General features: G+C 45.5%; 1 protein-coding gene across 24 annotated transcripts in view; it reads left to right on the forward strand.

Moving 5' to 3' along the window:
- NRXN2 (neurexin 2) overlaps positions 1 to 22,187 on the forward strand; it is a 1,346,335-nt gene that overhangs the window by 300,118 nt on the left and 1,024,030 nt on the right. For 9 of the 24 annotated variants that reach the window (XM_030218509.1, XM_030218503.1, XM_030218508.1 and 6 more), the window contains exon 3: positions 11,581 to 11,601. The exons of the other annotated variants lie outside the window; for them this stretch is intronic. In XM_030218509.1, coding sequence (XP_030074369.1) covers positions 11,581 to 11,601 — 21 coding nt within the window. The remainder of the gene's footprint in view (positions 1 to 11,580; positions 11,602 to 22,187) is intronic. 24 annotated transcript variants of the gene reach the window in all.

A 22,187-nucleotide genomic window follows, 5' to 3' on the forward strand; every position in this document is an offset into this window, starting at 1 on the left:
AAAATCTCCTGCCTGGAATTGGGTAACTTAGCATCTCTGGGAATCCTGTAATATACTCTCACAGAGCACACCTGAAAAGCCACCAATCCTCCTCAGTATACTGGGTAGGGACCATTGGTGTTAGAGCAATCCCAAAATTACCTCAGGGTCAATATTCAGCCAGCGGTGCTCAGTGTTTTGCTGACCGCTGCCGGCACTAAACCCAGAAATTCAATGCTGAGCCATGTCTGGCATTGAATTTCTGGGTTTGTAGAGCTGGCTAACACATATCTGGTGTCAGAGATGCCACGTTATCCAGTCCAAGGCTTTGGGGCCAGTCCTGGCTTGGAACATGTTCAAAAGCAGTGTGGGATTTGTAGTGCCTGATCCTGGCCGTTGAAATCAGTGCTCCAAGTTCCATAATGCGCCAGAATGAGGTGGTTAGAAATCCAGGACTGGCCCCAAATCTCCAGCTTGGAACTAGGTAACTTGGCATCTCTGTGGTGTAGTGTGAATGTGATATTCTACACTTAACCAGCTATAGTGCACCGCATAGATAGGACTGACTTTTACGCGGTCCTATTTATACAGTTAACCTGGTGGGTTAACTGCTGACTCTGCCCCTGGAATGGCCACAAAATTGCCTGTTTTGAGTTAGGCACTAACTGGTTATTTTCAGCAGCGCTAATGAGTTAAGTCCCGCTGAAAATGACCGGTTAGCATCAAACAGGTGATTTAACCGGCCAGGAGCTGTTACTGGCCAATTAAATTGTGTTGAATATCGACCTCCTCAAAGATATGTCCGCTGGGGAAATTAAAAAAAAAACGGAAATCACTCTCCTCCCCAAGAGACTAACAGGTTTATTTTCGAAAGAGAAGGGCGCCCATCTTTCAACACAAATTGGGAGATGGGCATCCTTCTCCCAGGGTCGCCCAAATCGGCATAATCGATATCTGATTTTGGGCATCCCCAACTGCTTTCCGTCGCGGGGACGACCAAAGTTCCTGGGGCGTGTCGGAAGCGTAGCGAAGGCGGGACTTGGGCGTGCCTAACACATGGGCATCCTCGATCCATAATGGAAAAAAGAAGGGCGTCCCTGACGAGCACTTGGCCGACTTTACTTTGTCCCTTTTTTCTTACAACCAAGCCTCAAAAAGGTGCTCGAACTGATCAGATGACCACCGGAGGGGATGACCTCCCCTTACTCCCCCAATGGTCACTAACCCCCTCCCACCCTCCAAACACAACTTTAAAAATATTTTGTGCCAGCCTCAAATGTCATACTCAGGTCCCTCGCAGCAGTATGCAGGTCCCTGGAGCAGTTTTAGTGGGTGCAGTGCACTTCAGGCAGGTGGACCCAGGCCCAACCCCCCCTACCTGTTACACTTGTGGTGGTAAATGTGAGCCCTTCAAAACCCACCAGAAACCTACTGTACACACATCTAGATGCCCCCCTTCACCCCTAAGGGCTATGGTACTGGTGTACAGTTGTGGGTAGTGGGTTTGGGGGGAGGGTTGGGGGGCTCAGCACAAAAGGTAAGGGAGCTATGCACTTGGGAGCAATTTGTGGTCCACTGCAGTGCCTCCTAGGGTGCCCGGTTGATGTCCTGGCATGTCAGGGGGACCAGTGCACTACGAATGCTGTTCTCCTCCCATGACCAAATGGCTTGGATTTGGTAGTTTCTGAGATGGGCTTCCTCGGTTTCCATTATCACCGAAAATCAGAAACGACCAAGTCTAAGGTCGACCTAAATTTCAGGATTTGGCCGTCCCCGACCGTATTATCGAAACGAAAGATGGACGCCCATCTTGTTTCGATAATACAGGTTTCTCCGCCCCTTCACAGGGGCGTCCTGGGAGGATGTCCCCAGGAAAACTTGGGCTTCCCTTTCGATTATGCCACTCTAAAACATCCAGAATTCCTTAAAAGCTTATTCCAAAACATGTCTGCCTGTGGCTATGTGCTCAGGATGCACCATGAGGCCCGGTCCATCTCACCACAGAACTAGACTTCTCAGGGGGTAGAACTAGAGCATGCCTATAGTTAGATTGTGTAGGGCATTTTCTATTTCTCCCCAAAATATAGGAGGAGACACCCCTTAGCCAGTGACAGAGAGGCAGGCCCAACCTCCATTGCCTTGCTGCACACAGTGTTAGTTCACAATCTCCAACAACTATTTACGGTTCCTTGCATATTACAGTGACAGGTAACACAAACATTTTCTGTATAACCTTCTTTGTTGTCCTCATCTATTTACATTCTCAAGATATTGAGTGTGGGGGGAGGGGGGACTTTCCAAAGGGAAGTTTGGAGAGTAGAGATGTCTTTACCATGGGTGCGGTTCTTCTTCTCCAGTTGGATTAGTTAGCACCTTTTGTCGCTCACCCTTCCTTCTGCTCCTTGCCATCAGTGTTAAGAGGACGGGGTCCACTGTATCTGTGCTCTGTGGAATCAGTTCAGCAGCTTGGTAGGCTCTTAGTCTGGCTGCTCACTCCTGACCTCTTCAGGTCAGTGACTGTATTATTCCTAGATTGGTTTTTCCCCAATATAGAGGCTGCTGCAACTTGGAGGCTAATAATGATGGTTAGTCCCACAGCACGGTTCTGATCCAATGACTTGGGGCTGTATATGCCAAAGACAGTGACCTCTCCCTGGGCTGGGTATTTACAGAAGTCCTGTTTTCCCTGTTCTGGAGACTGTGGGGTTTGATAAATGTCAAAACTGTTTATCTTTCTGAAAGAGTGCTGCACAGGCAGAACTTTAGCCATCTCTACATAGGTTACCTGACAGCTGTGTTAAAGAGGAAACAGTTTGGTATCCTATAGCTTTTACACAGATAAATAAGGGGCACTTCATAGTTCTTTTTCTATCAGTCCACTAGCACCAAATTCATTGGGAAAACCCATGAAGAACAGGCTTGGCAAAACTGTGGATCCGCACAAACAAAAATCAGCTTGCCACACCAACGTAAAGTCTGTAGGATCACTGGGGACTATTTCTGTCTCTCTGTGTCAGCATCCTGCTGAGCTCTGAGCTCCTGCATCATGTAGCGTGATCTTGACATCCCTATCCTCTCACAATGGTCCCTGATTGCCAGAGGAATTGGTGGTGTACCCCTCCCCTCATTAGAGAAGGAGAGAGCATGCTACCCTGGCAGCTGTTCCGCGGTCTGACAGTGTGTGGAGAAAATGGAGGCAGTGAAACTCCAGCTGGCTCCTCATGCCCTCAACCCTGTGTCACCAAGAATATTTCTCTGGTTTTACAATAAATAAAGAAATTCAAGAAAACTATACACTTCATTTAGTCATTATCATGGTCCATCAATATATCTCACCCGCAGGATCACACACAAAGCCTCAGTGACAGCGCCATGGAGTAAAACTGAGACACAAGGGGATAAAATGACTCTCCCTGCGACTACACAAAGAGGCAGCTCCTTTGGGTTTGGTTCCTTTTTCTTTTCCTTTGACGACATATCTCTCTTCTGTATTTTAATTTTTTTTTTAGCAAAAGCAAGGCTGGTGAAACGTGGCTCCCTGAGGTGGGCACGCACTGCTGAGGATGTTAACTGGAGCACATGTGCTGATTTCTCATACTCTGACCCTGCGGCAAGGAAACGAAGCATGAAAACTGCGGCATTGTTCACATCTTCCACACCTCATGGGCTCTTACAAAGACTCCAGACCATCAAGGACAGACTGAGTCAGGCCTGGTTTTACTCACCTACATCCATGGTTTACTTAGATACATTGGAACTCACCCTGCTCAGGGCTAAGTACTCCTTATCCTATTGAGTCCCAAGATTAATGTTAACAAGGGTGCCCCTCCCCATCATAAATTATCGATTCCTCCTTATTAAGCTTTGGTTGCGGCTCATCAATCTCTTCCTTCATATCAAGGGAAAATGTCTTTCTGTTTTGAAAAATGGTAGCAATCAAGGTGTAGTGATTTGTGACTTGACTGCACCCACCACCTCCAAATTCCACTCGTCTTTCCCCAAACAAAGGCAATTGAAAAAGGACTGAACTAAAAGATGCCGATGGAGACTCCAGCAAAATGCAGAAAGTACAGGGGCTGAAAATACCAGCAAAATACAGAGGGTGCAGCAGTTGAAAATAAAAGCATCATGCAGAGGATGCAGGAGCTGAAAATGCCAAAGGAGCCTAGCAAAATACAGAGAGCATGGACTGAGAATATCAGAGGCGACTCCAAAAACATGCAGAGAGCTCAGGGGTTGAAATTAATATCAAAGGCGACTCCAGCAAAATGCAGAGTGCAAGAGTATTTTGTTGCCATGAAATTTTTGCAAGCTGTGATACCACACCTGGGTCCCTTCTTCCGAAGTGATCCGTGTCACCGTGTTTGCATTAATCCAATAATGGCCTGTTTTAAACTAAAGAAGAAACGTCTTGACTTGAAAAATATTCGTAAACAGAGTATTCCTTTAAATATTTACAGACTCCAACATCTTATTTCATGATACACAACTAAAAATCCTAACTCTATTTCTTCTGTAGCCATCTACTTTAATTCTTCTCATTCCTTGCAAATCAGGAGGACTTTCCAACACGCAGGCGTGTTTGCCCTGCGCGTTTCCCTCCTGACCCCTAGAGGTGAAACGTCAGACCCTGCTGCTTTTCCAACATATACTGTGGTGTGGGAATGCAGATAGGTCTGGGAGTGAGTATGCATGTACTGTTCTCTATCGGGGAAGCATTAACTGGGACTACTATGTATCACAGATGAATATGGTGGGTGTCTAAGGCTCTAGCTTCATCATATCCCATAGCCTCCCCCCACCCCCACCCCAGAAGCCTGTGCGTGGTTTCTTGATACGGATGTGGGCTTTGGGAGTCTGCGCTTCTTCTCTTCTCTCAGCCCTCCTTCTCCCAAGTGTGAGAACCGAGCTAGAGAAGACACAGCAAATACAAACAGGTAGACCCTCCAAAACCTTTAAATGGTTAGAATCAAAATTAAGTTCTGTGGAGTGAATATATTCAGGATGCCTGGTTTTCACCTTTTCTCTGACAAACATTGTGAAATCTATGGCTTGGTAGCAGAATTGTTGAGGAGCATACACTACATTGTGTGTGCTCAGAGGTTAGCGAATAGTTTCCTCTATGCTGAATGGGAGTCCTCCAACTGCATTGCTGCCAGTGGGGGGTGGGGGGCAAGCAGTTTCCCTGGAGTCCTGCAGGGCTTGCCTATCCCTCACTATTGGAAATGTGATAGTGAAATGTCACCCCCCCCCCCCCACTAGTAGCAGGGACGTAGCCAGCTTTTGGGTGGGCCTTCCAAAGCTCCCCTCTCCCTTTTTCTTGCATCTCTCTCCTTCTGCTACACCCCCAGATTTGCCCCCTCACTCGTGGCCCAGCAACTCTCCTCCTCTCCGAACCTCCTGTTCATGTGCTACCTCAGCACCTTCACTGGTGGCAGCAGCAATGCACTTCCGCTGCCTGCACTGGCCCTCTGCTGTGTCCTGCCAGAGAAGAAACAGGAAGTGACATCAGCAAGGGAGGAATGCGGCAGGGGAAGCCTGTGGGGCCGGCAAAGACAGTCGACGTACTGAGGTAGAGTGGTGAGGGAGATGCTACTAGGCCACGGGTGGTGGGAGGCGGCAAAGGAGCAGAGGAGAGAAACGAGAACAAGGTGGCTGCTGCTGCATTGTTTTAGGGGGTATAACAATGCCTCAGGGGGGAACGGACCTTTCTACCACAATGTCTCTCAAATCAATATTGATTTGTGCTCCAAGAGTCATTTGTGAACCGTAGAGCACATGGCAGAAAGGTCCGTTCCCCCCTGAGGCAGCAGTAGAATACTGCAAAACGCTGGCCGACGTTGGGAAGACCTCACCTGCTCTGCTCAAAAGCTAAGTAGCTTGTAATAAGCATTTTACAAAAACTATAACATTTAAAAACTGAATATATTAAAATAAATGGAGAAAAGCAGAAGTTTTTTTAAGCCTGTGATGGATAATAAACAGGTTTAATAAGTTTTTTTTACCTGTAATAATCTGAGGCTTTTCGTTCTTACATTAATTTATGATATTGAAAGTATTTAGGTCTTGAGAACTGTTCCAATACTGGAAACAAAGACAGTGAAGGTTTCTTTTGCATTGCTATAGTTTATATACTCCACTCCTTCTTGTTTGGATTTGTTTTAGGGGTTAGACAGGGTGGGCCTGAGCCAAGAATGGGTGGGCTTGTGCCCATCCATACCTACACCACTGACTGGTAGGACTGGTGGAGGACTCCCACTCAGCTTCGACGGAGCAGTGGCAGACACCTGATTGTTTTTAGGAGAATGAATGATGTCATTGGTATATAAAATAGTTTCCCTTTTTTCTGGGCATGATAACGCCCTGTGATCTTAGTTCATGCCCAGGGTCAGTGGGCAGGGCTGATGGTTGATGTTTTCAGCCACATACGTTAGATTAGGTATAAGTGGACTTTTCAGGTGTCTTCAGAATTAACTTGTTCAGTCAGTGGATGAGTTGGAGAGTTGAGCGTTGTGTAATTACTGAATAAAGTCTATCTAGATCTCTTCTTGATGCAAATGATATGTATGAATACTTAACAAAAACTGTAGTTTTCTGTGTTTTTCTTTTAAACAAGTAAGGGATTTATTTGATGGAAGGTGGTGGCATTTATTCATACAGCAAACATATCACAAATTACCCAGCGCATTTTCTTTCCAAGTTTATTCCCCAAATGCACCATGAGAAAAATCTCACCTATTGGCCTTCAGTCTCACTCATTGGGATGGTAAATCACACTCTTTGGGATTGGTCCACCCTTGGTATCTCTGGGATCCTCTTCTGGTGTCCTGCAAATTGACTGTCCCTCTTCACCACCCTTGTCCAGCTCTCATCAGGGGTCTTTCTCTTCTGGTCCCTAGGCCTTTTCCCCTGGGCTGCACTGGTACATAAGTACATAAGTAGTGCCATACTGGGAAAGACCAAAGGTCCATCTAGCCCAGCATCCTGTCACCGACAGTGGCCAATCCAGGTCAAGGGCACCTGGCACGCTCCCCAAACGTAAAAACATTCCAGACAAGTTATACCTAAAAATGCGGAATTTTTCCAAGTCCATTTAATAGCGGTCTATGGACTTGTCCTTTAGGAATCTATCTAACCCCTTTTTAAACTCCGTCAAGCTAACCGCCCGTACCACGTTCTCCGGCAACGAATTCCAGAGTCTAATTACACGTTGGGTGAAGAAAAATTTTCTCTGATTCGTTTTAAATTTACCACACTGTAGCTTCAACTCATGCCCTCTAGTCCTAGTATTTTTGGATAGCGTGAACAGTCGCTTCACATCCACCCGATCCATTCCACTCATTATTTTATACACTTCTATCATATCTCCCCTCAGCCGTCTCTTCTCCAAGCTGAAAAGCCCTAGCCTTCTCAGCCTCTCTTCATAGGAAAGTCGTCCCATCCCCACTATCATTTTCGTCGCCCTTCGCTGTACCTTTTCCAATTCTACTATATCTTTTTTGAGATACGGAGACCAGTACTGAACACAATACTCCAGGTGCGGTCGCACCATGGAGCGATACAACGGCATTATAACATCCACACACCTGGACTCCATACCCTTCCTAATAACACCCAACATTCTATTCGCTTTCCTAGCCGCAGCAGCACACTGAGCAGAAGGTTTCAGCGTATCATCGACGACGACACCCAGATCCCTTTCTTGATCCGTAACTCCTAACGTGGAACCTTGCAAGACGTAGCTATAATTCGGGTTCCTCTTACCCACATGCATCACTTTGCACTTGTCAACATTGAACTTCATCTGCCACTTGCACGCCCATTCTCCCAGTCTCGCAAGGTCCTCCTGTAATCGTTCACATTCCTCCTGCGACTTGACGACCCTGAATAATTTTGTGTCATCGGCGAATTTAATTACCTCACTAGTTATTCCCATCTCTAGGTCATTTATAAATACATTAAAAAGCAACGGACCCAGCACAGACCCCTGCGGGACCCCACTAACTACCCTCCTCCACTGAGAATACTGGCCACGCAATCCTACTCTCTGCTTCCTATCTTTCAACCAGTTCTTAATCCATAATAATACCCTACCTCCGATTCCATGACTCTGCAATTTCTTCAGGAGATACTAGCCCACTGAGAGAGGGATGTGGGCAAAAGCATTTCCTGTCTACCCTCACAGCTGCCTTTCGCTAGTTCTCTTCTGATAGTGGGAGGGGCATAGGAGTACCACCAGGCCTGAATGCTTTGTATAAAGAAACAAACTCATTTCCCTTGATAGTCCTGATCAGTTTAGCACAAACCGCCTGGATATGTTGTTAAGGTAAGGTCCTGCCTTCTGCAAGGAGGGAGAAAACCCTGGCGATATAATAGACCTCAGACTCAGGTTGTCATGGTGATAATCTTTTCCCACTTAAATTCGGCCTGAAAGCCCATCTTTTTGTGTCTTAGTGACATTCAGCAATTCCTCCCATCTCTTGCGTCTGTTTCTTTCCCCTTCCAGCTCTTTTTCTTTGCAGTCTGTGTATCCCTTCTTTCCACCCCTCTCCCCTCCCACCCGCATAGCTTTATCTAGGCCTGGTTTCAGCCTGATAGCTATGGGAGAGGATCCACACAACTCAATTCTACAATCCCTCCCTCTCTCTCTCTGAGATCCTTGGTGTTTCTCCCGTGCTTTCCTGAATTCAGATACTGTCCTTGCCTCCACCATATACACTGAGAAGCAGTTGCATGCTTCTACCATCCTTTCTCTAAAAAATTTAGGCTACTCCCAATTCTACCACCTTTCACCCTCATGGGGGGTGAGACTGAAAAAGACAAATCAGTTAGATCCTTGGACAGGCCCTCTCTCCTCCTCTTCTCTATCCCTACTCCTCTTCCCTTCCCTTAGTTCAGTCTTCTACCCTCCATTCCTCTCTACCCTCTGTCCTAAATCCAGCTTCATCCCCAGTCCTTCCTTTCTCCAGCTCTTTCCCTAGTCTTACCTTCCCTCTTCCCACCTTGATTAATGTCTTCCTCCATGCATCCAGAGAATTCCAGTCTTGCATTCTGTAAGAATTATACACTGCCAGCATATCCCATGAGAATAGCATGTTATCTACACGGCATTGTGCACTATAACCCAGTAGTGGAAGAGAGTCCTTTGTCAACTTGAGCTATTCGCTGTTACTTTATCCTTGATATTTTTCAATCATTAATCCTATTACTACTAGGTTAGACTATTGTAATATAGTTTACCTAGGTTGTACTCAAGCTAACATCAAGAGACTCCAGTCCTTACAGAATGTAGCTATCCAGTTGTTAGGCCACACCTATTGCAATCACATTTCTTCATTGCTACAGAAATTTCAATGGATCCCTATTCAACCACACATAATTTTTAAACTATTGATACTTACATTTGAAGCCCACAGACTTGGTCTCCCTCAGTATCTATCCTCTCTTACTATCCTGTATTCACCAGCTTGCCTCCTTCGCGTCCTACTTGGTCATTTTAGTCGCCCTTCGCTGCACCTTTTCCAATTCCACTATATCTTTTTTGAGACGTGGCGACAAGAATTGAACACAATATTCAAGGTGCAGTCCCACCATGGAGCAATACAAAGGCATTATAACATCCTCATTTTTGTTTTCCATTCCTTTCCTAATAATACCTAACATTCTATTTGCTTTCTTAGCCGCAGCAGCACACTGAGCAGAAGGTTTCAACTTATCATCAATGACGACACCTAGATCCCTTTCTTGGTTGGTGACTCCTAATGTGGAACATTGCATGATGTAGCTATAGTTAGGGTTCCTCTTTCCCATATGTATCACTTTGCACTTGCTCACATTAAACGTCATCTGCCATTTAGACGCCCAGTCTCCCAGTCTCGTAAGGTCCTCTTGTAATTTTTCACAATCCTCCCACGATTTAACGACTTTGAATAACTTTGTGTCATCAGCAAATTTAATTACCTCACTAGTTACTCCCATCTCTAGGTCATTTATAAATATGTTAAAAAACATAGTGAGGTTCATAAATTTACAGATGACACAAAAAATTGTAGGAAGAGTTGTGAGACTGGAAGATTGGGCATACAAATGGCAGATGAAATTTAATGTGGACAAGTGCAAAGTGATGCACGTTGGAAAGAATAACCCAAATCTTATATAATAAAACACACCTCCAACATTCTGAAGCTGACTGCAAGGCTGAGGCATTCCTGCTCTCTGTATTCATCTCCTGAATTGACATCACGTACTTCTGGGCAGAAGTGACTAACCACATGAGGTTTCTTGGCTTCAGAATGTTGGAGATGCATTCTGTTAAATAGGATTGGTCAGTTCCTTGAAGCACAGCCAGAGCTCAGTGTCCTGCACAGTAACACTCAGACACCAGAGAGAGAGGGGGGGCCCTGACACCAGAGAGAGGGAGGGAGGGGGGGGGCCTGACACCAGAGAGGGGGGGAGGTATCTCTGTCATACACACTTCTCTCTCTCTCACACACTCTCTCTATCTCACAGTCAATGTCTTTCTCTCTCTCACTCTCACACACTGTCTCTCACACACTCTATGTCTCACACTGTATCACATTCACTCTCTATGTGTCACACAGTCACTCACACACTCTCTTGGTTTCATACACTCAGTCTCACAGAAAGTCTGTGTCTCACACACACACTCTCTCTCGCACACACTGTGTGTGAAACACACACTCTCTCTCTCTCTCTCTCTCACACTGTGTCTCACGTACGCACTTACACATACTCTCTCTCTCACAGACACACTCGCACCCAGACTCACTCTCTCTCTCACACACACACACTCGCACATTCACTCTCTCTCTTACACACAGTCACTCTCACATACACTCTCTCAAACATACACACACCAAGAAACACCTTGCTATAGCCCGCTTCATTTGTGTCAGAAAGGGGCCTTTTTTTACTAGTTATAGATAAATGATTATTATTATTATTAGCATTTGTATAGCGCTACCAGACGCACGCAGCGCTGAACACCTGATACAAAGAGACAGTCCCTGCTCAAAAGAGCTTACAAACTAAATAATACAGACAGACAAGACAGTTACAGGTGAGGGAAGTAGTGGGTGAGAAGGAAGGAAGGGACAAGGGGAGGGCAATTGATTAGCGGCTAGGAGCTAAAAAGCAGCAGTGAAAAGGTGGGTTTTCAGCATAGATTTGAAAACAGGTAGAGATGGAGCTAGACGTATAGGTTCAGGAAGTCTATTCCAGGCATAAGGTGCTGCGAGAGAAAAGGAGTGAAGCCTGGAGTTAGCAGTGGAGGAGAAGGGGGATGACAAGAGAGATTTGTCCAGTGAGCAGAGTTCACGGGGAGGAATGTAGGGAGAGATGAGAGTGGAGAGGTAATGGGGGGCTGCAGAGTGGATGCATTTAAAGATCAGTACGAGAAGTTTAAACTGAATGAGGAAGCGGACAGGGAGCCAGTGAAGTGACTTGAGGAGTGGGCTAGTGTGGGTATAACGATTCTGGCAGAAAATAAGTCGTGCTGCAGAATTTTGGACAGATTGGAGAGGAGAGAGATGGCTGAGCGGAAGACCAGTGAGAAGTTAATTGCAGTAGTCCAAGCGAGAGGTGACAAGGGTGTGGATAAGGGTTCTGGCAGCGTATTCAGAAAGGTAGGGGCGAATTTTGCTAATATTGTAGATAAAGAAATGACAGGTTTTGGCGATCTGTTGAATATACTCAGAGAAGGAGAGAGAGGAATCAAAGATGACTCCAAGGTTACGAGCCGAGGAGACAGGGAGATGTGAGAGCCATTAACTGAGATAGAGAAAGGGGGAAGAGGGGAGGTGGGTTTAGGGGGAAAAATGAGAAGTTCAGTTTTGGCCATGTTAAGCTTTAGATGGCATTGAGACATCCAAGCAGCAATGTCGGACAAGCAGGCTGAGATTTTGACCTGGATCGAGGTTGAGATTTCAGGGGTGGAGATGTAGATCTGAGAGTCATCAGCGTAAAGATGGTATTGAAAGCCATGGGATGAAATCAGGGTACCAAGGGAAGAGGTATAGATGGAGAAAAGGAGGAGTCCAAGGACAGAACCCTGAGGCACACCAACAGAAAGTGGGATAGAAGTTGAAGAGGATCCACTAGTGAACACTGAAAGAATGAAGTGAGAGGTAAGAGGAGAACCAGGAAAGAACAGGGCCCTGGAATCCAAGCGAGGACAGCGTATCCAGAAGTATAGTGTGGTCAACAGTGTCGAAAGCAGCAGATAGGTCAAGAAGGATAAGGATATAATAGAGACCTCTGGATTTAGCCAGTAGTAAGTCATTAGAGACTTTGGTAAGTGCAGTTTCAGTAGAGTGAAGAGAGCGAAAACCAGATTGGAATGGGTCAAGAATAGGTTGTGAAGAAAGAAAGTCAAGACAACGGCGGTGAACGACATGTTCAAAGGGAGAAGGGAGATGGGGCGATAGTGGGAGGGACAGGTAGGGTCAAGTGAGGGTTTTTTTAAGGAGTGGAGTGACAACAGCATGTTTGAAGGCCATAGGAACAGTTGCAGTGGAGAGTGAAAGATTAAGGATGTGACAGATGACTGGGATGCTATTAGGAGTCACCCACCAAGGAAAAGGATTTAGGTGTCATCATAGACAATATGTTGAAATGTTTTGCTCAGTGTGCAGCAGTGGCCAAAAAAGCAAACAGAACAGTAGGAATTATTAGGAAAGAAATAGAGAATCAAACAAACTACAACACAATAACGCTGTATTGCTCAGTGGTGTGACTATACCTTGAGTATTATGTGCAATTCTGATCACTGCATCCCAAAAAGATATAGCAGAATAAGCAAGTGCTGGGCCGGATGCAATACATTCAAGGATAGTGAAGGAACTCGGGGAAGTCCTGATGACTTCGTTGTCTGACCTGTTCAATGCTTCTCTAGAGTTGGGAGTGGTGCTAGAGGACTGGAGAAGATTGGCTGTAGTTCTTCTCCACAAAAGTGGAAGTGAGCAGGATGCTGGGAACTACAGGCCAGTGATAAGTAAATTAATGGAAATACTTCTAAAATAGAGAATAGTGAAGTCTCTGGAATCCAATGGATTTTAGGTCCCGAAACAGCATGGTTTTACTAGAAGCATGTCTTATCAGACAAATCTGATTAATTTCTTTGGATGACCAAAGGGTTGGATTGAGGGAGAGCACTAGATGTAGTGTACTTAGATTTTTTTTAATTTTATTTATAAGAATTTAATTTTACAAGCACTAAAATAACTTGCCAGAAATACAGACAAAATAATACAAGAATTATTTCAATCAGGTAATTATAAACTCTTCCTTAGACTACAAAATAGGGAGAGTGAAACAAGACAAGGAGATCAATTAAACAACAGTAAACAAAGAAAACATGGTATTAAACCTGATTATCCCCAGTTATTTATTATCTGAATCATTATTCCACATTGATCGTCTGGTTGGCTTCTTCAAACCCAAAATGGTGTATAGTCAATTTATTTCATTGGATACATACTTATTGTCCAATATTAGTGGAAATAATACAACTGATTTCATTTTTTCTCTTTTAAAACCAGAAATTATTTAACAATACAAACACTTGAGTCTTTAATCCAATTCCCACTGATTAAGGTAATCCCAGTTTCACAGGCTTCACTCCTTTTGAATAAATATACTAAGAGGAATCATTTCAGAGGAAAAAACTTTAGGAGTCATACCCGGAACTCTGGGAAAACAACAATCTCGATATTAATCATCTGTAATAATATTCATTTTGTTCAAATTTTTCTGGTCTATTATCATCTTCAAAATCTTAACCATTTCCTATTCCTGTAGAACTTAATTTGCCGTATCAATTTTTCATTCTCAAAGGATTCAATTAGATTATCCATGTGGCTCACTAATAAGATTATATCGGAAGCAAACTTATTTACTACCACCGTTAGGTCCTGGAGCGCCTTCCAGATGATATTCAATTTAACCTCCACGGGAGCCAAAAACTCAAAGCTGATAGCTCTTGCGAGTTTAGGAGTGGCACCACCGACACGAGTTCAGCTGTAAATGACTTCTGTTTCAGCATACACTCCTAACTCACTCCTTCACTCCTTTGGACATGGTGGTTAAATGATTCTGGAGCGATGAAGTTGTTTCCAGGTCCAAGAGCGTTGACGCTCCTTTGCCGACGCTAATCAAAGGACTCACCAACCCAGTCATCTGTGGGCAGCTCTTCACGCAGCGGTCCCACACTTGCTGCACAGGGGACAAAACGCTGGCCATCGGCGCTGACCCCCCGATTGTCCCCTTCCTTTCAGTTAAGGTAACTGCAATTGCAGAGAGGAAATTTCAAGTAAACAAAGACAAAACTTCAGAGGTCAGCTGGGCCGTTGAGTGTACGAGCTTCAGGTCGCCATCTTTTCACTCTCCCTAATTGGGACACTCTTTGTCTGGTTTCTCCTCAGAGGCCTGTCTGCTATGGGTAACCCTTCAGCATAGCCCTCTGAGTCATTGAAACACGGAAGCCCCTCCACCACTAACAAGGTGGTGTCCCTTCGGAGGGGGGTGTACTTAGATTTTAGCAAAGCCTTTGACACAGTTCCACAAACTAAGTGCCCTTAGTTTAGGCACTAAAGTGACTAATTGGATTAGGAACTGGTTGAGTGGAAGGCAACAGAGGGTAGTGGTAAATGGAGCTCATTTTGAGAAAAGAGATGTTACTAGTGGTGTGTCACAAAGTTCAGATCTTGGACTGGTTCTTTTTAACATGCTTGTAAGCGATAGTGCAGCTGTCGGGTAAGGTTTGCTTCTTTGCAGATGATACCAAAATATGCAATAAGGTAGACACCCCTAAGTACCAAGGGTGGGGCGGTCCGTTCGGGGTGCATGCTGCAGGAGGGGTGCAGGGTGCAGACACGTGGCTGTTAGCTCCGCCGGTTCCCTGCTCCCTTTGCTGTTACTTCCTGTCCCACGCAGCTGCTCCCAGCACCCCAGCAGGTAAGAAGAATGCACCCGGAGGGGAGGGCTTGGAGGTGATGTGCCGGACAGGAGTGTCGTGCTGCACCCGGGGGGAACGACACTGCACCTGGGAGGGGGGGGGGGGGGGCGTAGCAGTGATCCGCCCCAGGTTGCAGCCAACCAAGGAACACCACTGCCCCTAAGGTATGGATAACATGAAGAAGAATATAGCAAAGCTTGAAGAATAGTCTAGGATTTGGCAGCTAAGATTTAATGCTAAAAAAACATAGGGTTATGCATTTGAGCTGCAAAACCCTTGGTATAGTTTAGGGAGTAAAGTACTTCTGTGCACAAAAGAGGAGCGGGATTTGGGTGTGATCTTATATGATGACCTTAAAGTGGCCAAACAGGTATAAAAGATGAAGGCAAAAGCCAGGAGGAGGCTTAGGTGCATAGGGAGAGGAATGGCCAGCAAAAAAAAGGAGGTGATGGTGCCTCTATATAAGTCTCTAGTGAGACCTCATTTAGGGGGTCTTTTACTAAGGTGAACTAGTGTTTTTAACTCACACCAAAAATCAGCTGACGCTAAACGCTGAGATGCCCATTATATTCTTATGGGTGTCTCCGCATTTAACTCCAGCTAAAAGTACCTTAGTAAAAGACCCCCTTAGAGTACTTTGTACAGTTCTGGAGATTGCACCTATAAACAGGATAGTCGGTCCAAAAGGTGGTTACTAAAATGGTCAGTAGTCTGTCTCATCATAAAGCGTATGGGGATATGATAGAGATGTTTAAATATCTCCATGGCATAAATACGCATGAAGTGAGTCTCTTTCAATTGAAAGAAAGCTCTGGAATGAAGGGGTAAGGTTACCATATTTGCCCCCCCCCCCCAACAAAGAGGACACATGCCCCGCCCCACCATGCCCCACGCCTTTCACTACCTCGCCCCACCCGCTTTCACACCCTTGCCCCACCCCCTTTCACACCCTCGCACTGCCCCCTGTCACATATTCCCCTCCTACCTGTCACACACCCCGTCACCCCCCTTACCTTACTCTACAGCCCTGGTGGTCTAGTGACCTCTTCGGGGCAGGAAAGAGCCCCCTCTTTGCTGCCTGGAGTGCTGTCCTGCATCCTGTTGCTGATCTCGGCGCCGATTCAAAATGGCCACCGAGAGTTGAAGTCTCGCGAGGTCGCTTCAACTCTCGGTGGCCATTTTGAATCAGCGCCGAGATCAGCAACAGAATGCAGGGCAGCGCTCCAGGCAGGAAAGAGGGGGCTCTTTCCTGCTCCGAAGGCGGAAGAGGTCACTAGACCACCAGAGCAGTAGAGTAGTAAGTAAGGGGAGGGGAGGGCTGGGAGGCTAGCATAGGACGACCCGCCCGCCAGCCAGCCCGTTTGTCCAGAAATCCGGACAAATGGGCAGATTGGCAAAACCCGCCCGGTTGCCTGGACATGTCCTCAAAAAGAGGACATGTCCGGGTAAATCCGGACATATGGTAATCCTATGAAGGGGCATAGGATGAAGGTGAAAGGGGACATTCAGGAGTAACCTAAGGAAATATTTCTTCATGGAAAGTGTGGTGAATGCATGGAGCAGCCTCCCGGTGGAGGTGGTGGAGGCAAAGACTGCTTGTGACAAGTACATAAGATCTCTAAGGGAGAGGAAGGGATGGGCAGACTGGATATGGTCTTTATCTGACTTTGTTTTTCTATAATTTTACTCTAAAGGTAAAGAGAAGGGCAACCAAAATGATTAAGGGGAAGGAATGACTCTTCTGCAAGGAAAAGCTAAAGACTTCAGGGCTGTTCAGCTTGGAGAAGAGAAAGCTGAAAGGAAATATGATATAGGTCTATGAAATCCTGAGTGCAGAGGAACTGGTAAACATGAATTGATTTGTTTACTCTTTCAGAAAGTTCAAAGATTAGGAAACACACCATGAAGTCATATAGTAATACATGTAAAACAAATAGGATAAAATATTTTTATGCAATGCCTAATTAAGCTCTGCAACTTATTGCCAGAGGGTGCAGGACAAGCAGGTAAAGTAGCTGTAAAAGGTTTGAACAATTTCTGAAGGTGAAGTCCATAAACTGTTGTTAAGGTAGACCAGGGGAAAGCCGCAGAGAATTTTGCTACTTTTTGGTGTTCTACCAGGTACAAGTGACCTTGATTAGCCACTGTTAGAAATAGGACCCTGGGCTAGATGGACCTTTGGTCTGATGGGTCGTCATCATCATCATTGTACCATAGTCCTTATGGACTGTCAGAGCCAGTAGAATCACCATTAGAGAATGAAAAGTGAGGACACTCTACCAAGCTGGAAACTTCAAGATATTAAAAAACAAACTGGAGAGATTTAGATATGATATGGTCAGTCTCTGTGAAATGAGATGGAAAGGAAGTGGCAAAATGGATGATGAAAAAATAATAATGGTCAGGTGGACACAAATATGACTATGCAGTCGGAATGGTACTAGAGAAGAGAGCGACAGAGGCACTGATGAGATGCAGTTTGATAAGCGAAAGAGTGATGATGCAGACTAGATTCTGAGGTTATCCAGGAAACATGACAGTGATCACTGCATATGCACCAGCCAACGACAGTGATGAGCAGATGCTAGCTCATTTTTATGAGCAGCTTGAAGGAATGACGGAAAGTACACTGAAGAGATGTGAAATTCATTATCGGAGACTGGAATATAAAGATCAGAAAGGATAACACCGGATATGAAGACATGATGGGAAAATATCGAATTGGTGAGAAGAATGAAAAAGTTGAATGGCTCCTGGATTTTGCAAAACAAAACACTCTTACCCAATAAAGGAACTCTTATGTTCTTATGTAAGTCCCTAAATCTGTGGTATTCATTTCTGATCCTGGAAGGCTGCAAACACTTTGAAGTTTTAGGATATTGCTATTGAACGTGCATAAAACAGGTTTGCATACAAATCTATCTAGGCCTGGATGAAGAATAGATAGCATAGGCAACTGCCTTTGATGCCAAAATTGTTAGGTGCAGGAGCATTGGTTCTGCCACTATGCCTTCATCCAGGCTTGTCAACTGTTTTCCAGCACTGACCCCCTCCCCCCTCCCAGCAATAGCAGCAAGTTATAAAAGAATATTTAGTGCAGGGCTTATGTTGCCCTGCGTATTGCATGGATTTCTATGGTAATGGAAAACCCATGCAGGAGAATGAGGCAGGGCACTGTAAGACCCATGCTGAATTTTCTTATATTTTAATATTTTGGGGGAGGTCAGCATGGGAAAACAAACATGAAGGTGAGAGGAAACTAAGGATATGTTATCAGCCCTGAATTTGTCTCATGCATATATTCATTAGATTTACCCTGAAAACCCGACTCCTTTGTGGCTCTCAAACACTGTTGGCAGACCTGCAAAGTCTCCTGCTTTCAGCGGACAACTCCCACTTTGTTGGGTCATCTGCACTCCCGCCAAAGTGAAAAATTCTCCCGCTGAGCCACTGCTACCGCCGAACCCGCTGCTGCTGTTTCTTCCGACAAGCAGCAGCGGCAGCAAAACAATTAAAAACAGGTGCAGGGCCATAGTCTTCAGGCATACACTGTTAGCTCTGTTGGTCTCCTGCCCTGGAACAGGAAGTTGGAGTCAGAGGGGTCAGGGAACTGGCACAGCCAACAGCAAATGCCTGAAGACTGTGGCCCCACACCTGCGTTTTATTGCTTTGTCACTGCTGCTGCTCATCAGGAGAAACAGCAGCAACCCACAGGAAACAGAAGGCACTGCATGGAGAGAGAGAGGGAGAGGTGGGAGGTGAAGAATAGAAGAGGAACAAGAAAAGATGAATAGAAGAGGGGAGATTTATTTATTTATTTATTGTTCACTTATATCCCACATTTTCCCACTCATGCAGGCACAATGTGGCTTACAAACATTAAATAAAATGGAAGAGGGGTAGAGACAGAAGATGAGTGGAAAGATGGGGAGAGAAAGAGGGGGCATGCTGGATGGAAAAGGGCTGGAGAGAGAAGATACTGATAGAGGGAGAAAGAGGGGAGACGCTGGAAGGATGGGGACAGAAAGAGGGGATACACTGGATGGAAGGAAGGAAGGAGAGAAAGAGGGGAGATGCTGGAAGAATGGGAACAGAAAGAGGGGATACATTGGATGAAAGGAGGGAGAGAATGAAGGGAGACACTGGAAGGATGGTGACAGAAAAGAGGGGAGATGCTGGATGGAAGGGTACTACTACTACTACTTAACATTTCTACTACTTAACATTTCTAAAGCGCTACTAGGGTTACGCAGCGCTGTACAATTTAACATAGAGGGACAGTCCCTGCTCAAAGAGCTTACAACCTAAAAGACAAGTGAACAGTCAGTCCGATAGGGGCAGTCAAATTGGGGCAGTAGGGAGGAAAGGGTAGGGAGAGAAAGATAGGAGATGCTACACAGAAAGATGGGAGAGAAGGAGGAGATGCTGGATGGAAGGGTAGAGAGAGAAAGGAGACTCTGGATAGAAGGGTAAGGCGAGAAAGAGGAGAGATGCTATATGGAAGTATAGGAAAAGAAAGGGGAGACACTAGATAAAAGGATGGGGAGAAAAAAAGATGCTAGATGGAAGGATAGGGAGAGGAAGGCACCCTGAATGGAAAAGGGTAGAGAGAGAAAAGATGCTGGGTAGAAGGATGGGGAGAAAGAGGGTAGACACTGGATGGAAGGATTGGGAAAGAGGGTAGATGATGGAAAGATGGGGATGAAATAGGGGAAATGCTGGATGGAGGGGTGGGGAGAGAAAGGGGAGATGCTGGATGGAAGTGTGGAGAGAGAAAGGGGGGGAGATGCTGGATAGAAAAGGGGAAAATAGAATTAGGAAAAACTAGAGGAAGGGGCACAGGAGAGAACAAGGGTGAGGGAAAGATTAAAGGCTGTAGGTAAATGAAATAAAAAGAGGGAAATTAAAGATTGTATAGTAAGATAGGTAGGAAAATACATTGAAGAAAACTAAAGGAAAAAGGAGGAGAGAAAAATGATAAATGGACAGGGAACCCTGGCAAGAGTGTTATCGAAGGAAAGCAGAAACCAGCAATTGAGACCAACACAATTAGGAAAAGAAAATTGCCAGACATCAAAGGTAGAATATTTGTTTTATTTTTAATTTGGGATAAAGTAATGTAGTAGCTGTGTTAATAAAGGTTGATAAATACAAATAAAACACAAAATGGAAAATAAGGTGATACCTTTATATTGGACTAATGTTAATACATTTTTGACTAGAGACCAACACTTCCTTCCTCAGGTCAGGAGAGGATACTATAACAGCAGTATACTGTCCTGACCTGATCTAAAGTAGGAAGTTTTGGCCTCTGAAAGCTAATCAAAATATGTATTAGGCTAGTCCAATAAAAAGGTATCATCTTATATTCCATTTCCAAGTGCCTGAAGTAAACATGTGCGGGAGTGCAAGCATCACTGACTTCTACACTGCTCAAACAGCACGGTAAGGGGCACAGCCATGAGGAACAGTGGGTGGGGGCAGAGCGGGAAGGGTTGAGACATGTACTAAAATCCCTCTCAAAAACTGGGCCACCTCAACGGCTCTGTGTTGGTGAGTATCAGTGCAATAAGTGGAGAAGCTGAGAGACTGTGGAGATATGACAGAAACTTTCAAATATTTCAAAGTTATAAATAATGCACAAGAAGCAAATATTGTTCTGAGGAAAGACATTTGTAGAAAGAGAGGTCGTGATATGAGGCGCCACGGGGGTAATATCAGAAGATCTCTACACAAAAAGGGTACTGGATGCAAGGAACAATATCCCAGGGGAAGTGGTAGAGGCAAAGCCAGTGACAGAATTCAAAAGAGCCTAAGTACAGAGGATTCTCAGCAGCTGGGGAGTCAGGGGTTAAAGCCTGGGATAAGCACAAAGGATCCTTAGTGGCAGGGGAGTGAGGGTTAAGACCTGGGATAACAGACATGCCAAGTCACATGCATTTGGTGTGTGACACACGTAATCGGGCCCCTTCTTGGCTCACATGCTTAAGGGGCCTGATGTCACGCATTGGATTCCTCCCTACTCCCTGATGGTCTCCCACATGAGTCTGGCTTTGCCTCACCTATTCCCTCAGGAAGGTCTGGCATCTCCCCTTCCTTTTCCTCTGTTCCCCCCCCCCCCCCCCCCCCCCCCCCACTGTGTGGGCCCCTCAAACTTGCCTGTATGCCAGCACTCTTACATCAGGCCATCTTTGGCCAACCCCAGGATCCTTCCCTCTGTTGCAACTTCCTGTTGCCGGGTAGGCAGGACGCGGAAGAGGGAAAGAAGCCTCAGAGCAGCTGGAGAGAGCTTGATATAAGCAATACTGGCAAAGCTGCAAGTTTGTAGGGCCCACGCTGGGGGGGGGGGGGATCAGCAGAGGGAAGATGCCATACATGCAGGAGAAAAGATGTGGGAATGGGATGGGGAGTGCTGCACTCAAATGGAAGGGGTGGGAATGGGGGTGGGGTGAGTAATGCTGCACTTGAAGGGGTGCAAACAGGGAGGGGGGAATGCTGCACTTGAATGGAAGGGATGGAAACAGGAGGGAATGCTGCACTTTCAGAGAGCTATGGTGGGATACAGTGCTATAGGCTGGTGCTAAACATTCTGGTATTAGAAATCCCTGCCTTTAAGGAGGATTGACCCCATATCATAAGAGGTGAGATCCGAAGCCTCAGTTCTCTGGTTTTTAGGCCATTGTTCCAACTGCTCACTGCACAGCACTTCATATATCCAGTGGAGGGTGGGTTTTCTAGACTGAAACCAATGTCTCCTGAAAGCAACACTGACTGATGTTTTTACAGGGCACTGTTTGAAAGATGGCCCACTATTTTCCCTCTACTGATGACCTTCCTATGGTGAAGGCATTCTACAAAAACACAGCTCTTCCGAAGCACTAAAGTGCCTACACACCTCCGCTTTTTGCAGGATCCCTTCTCTGTTACAGCAGCTACTGGGACCAGGGTAGAGGGCAGTTGAGGCATCTCTCAAGCTCTTAACTAGCTGATCTTGTTAAAGGATTTTCTTGGTCCTCTCATTTTCAGTCATTACCTCTATTACTATGCTTCCTGCCTGTGGCTGCTCAGCCAGTATCACTAACCATTTTCTACAAATCCTTCACAGCTACCAGGCTTTCAGGAGCCTCTTCCTCTACATGTTCAAGTCCCCAACATGATTCCTCTTATTCAGTAGTTTTGTTTTGTTTGGAACGATCTGCTCTATACACCAGCCAGAATGAATGAGGAGAGTGCT

This window comes from Microcaecilia unicolor, chromosome 11 (genome assembly GCF_901765095.1).
Source record: "Microcaecilia unicolor chromosome 11, aMicUni1.1, whole genome shotgun sequence".
Classification (NCBI taxonomy): domain Eukaryota; kingdom Metazoa; phylum Chordata; class Amphibia; order Gymnophiona; family Siphonopidae; genus Microcaecilia; species Microcaecilia unicolor.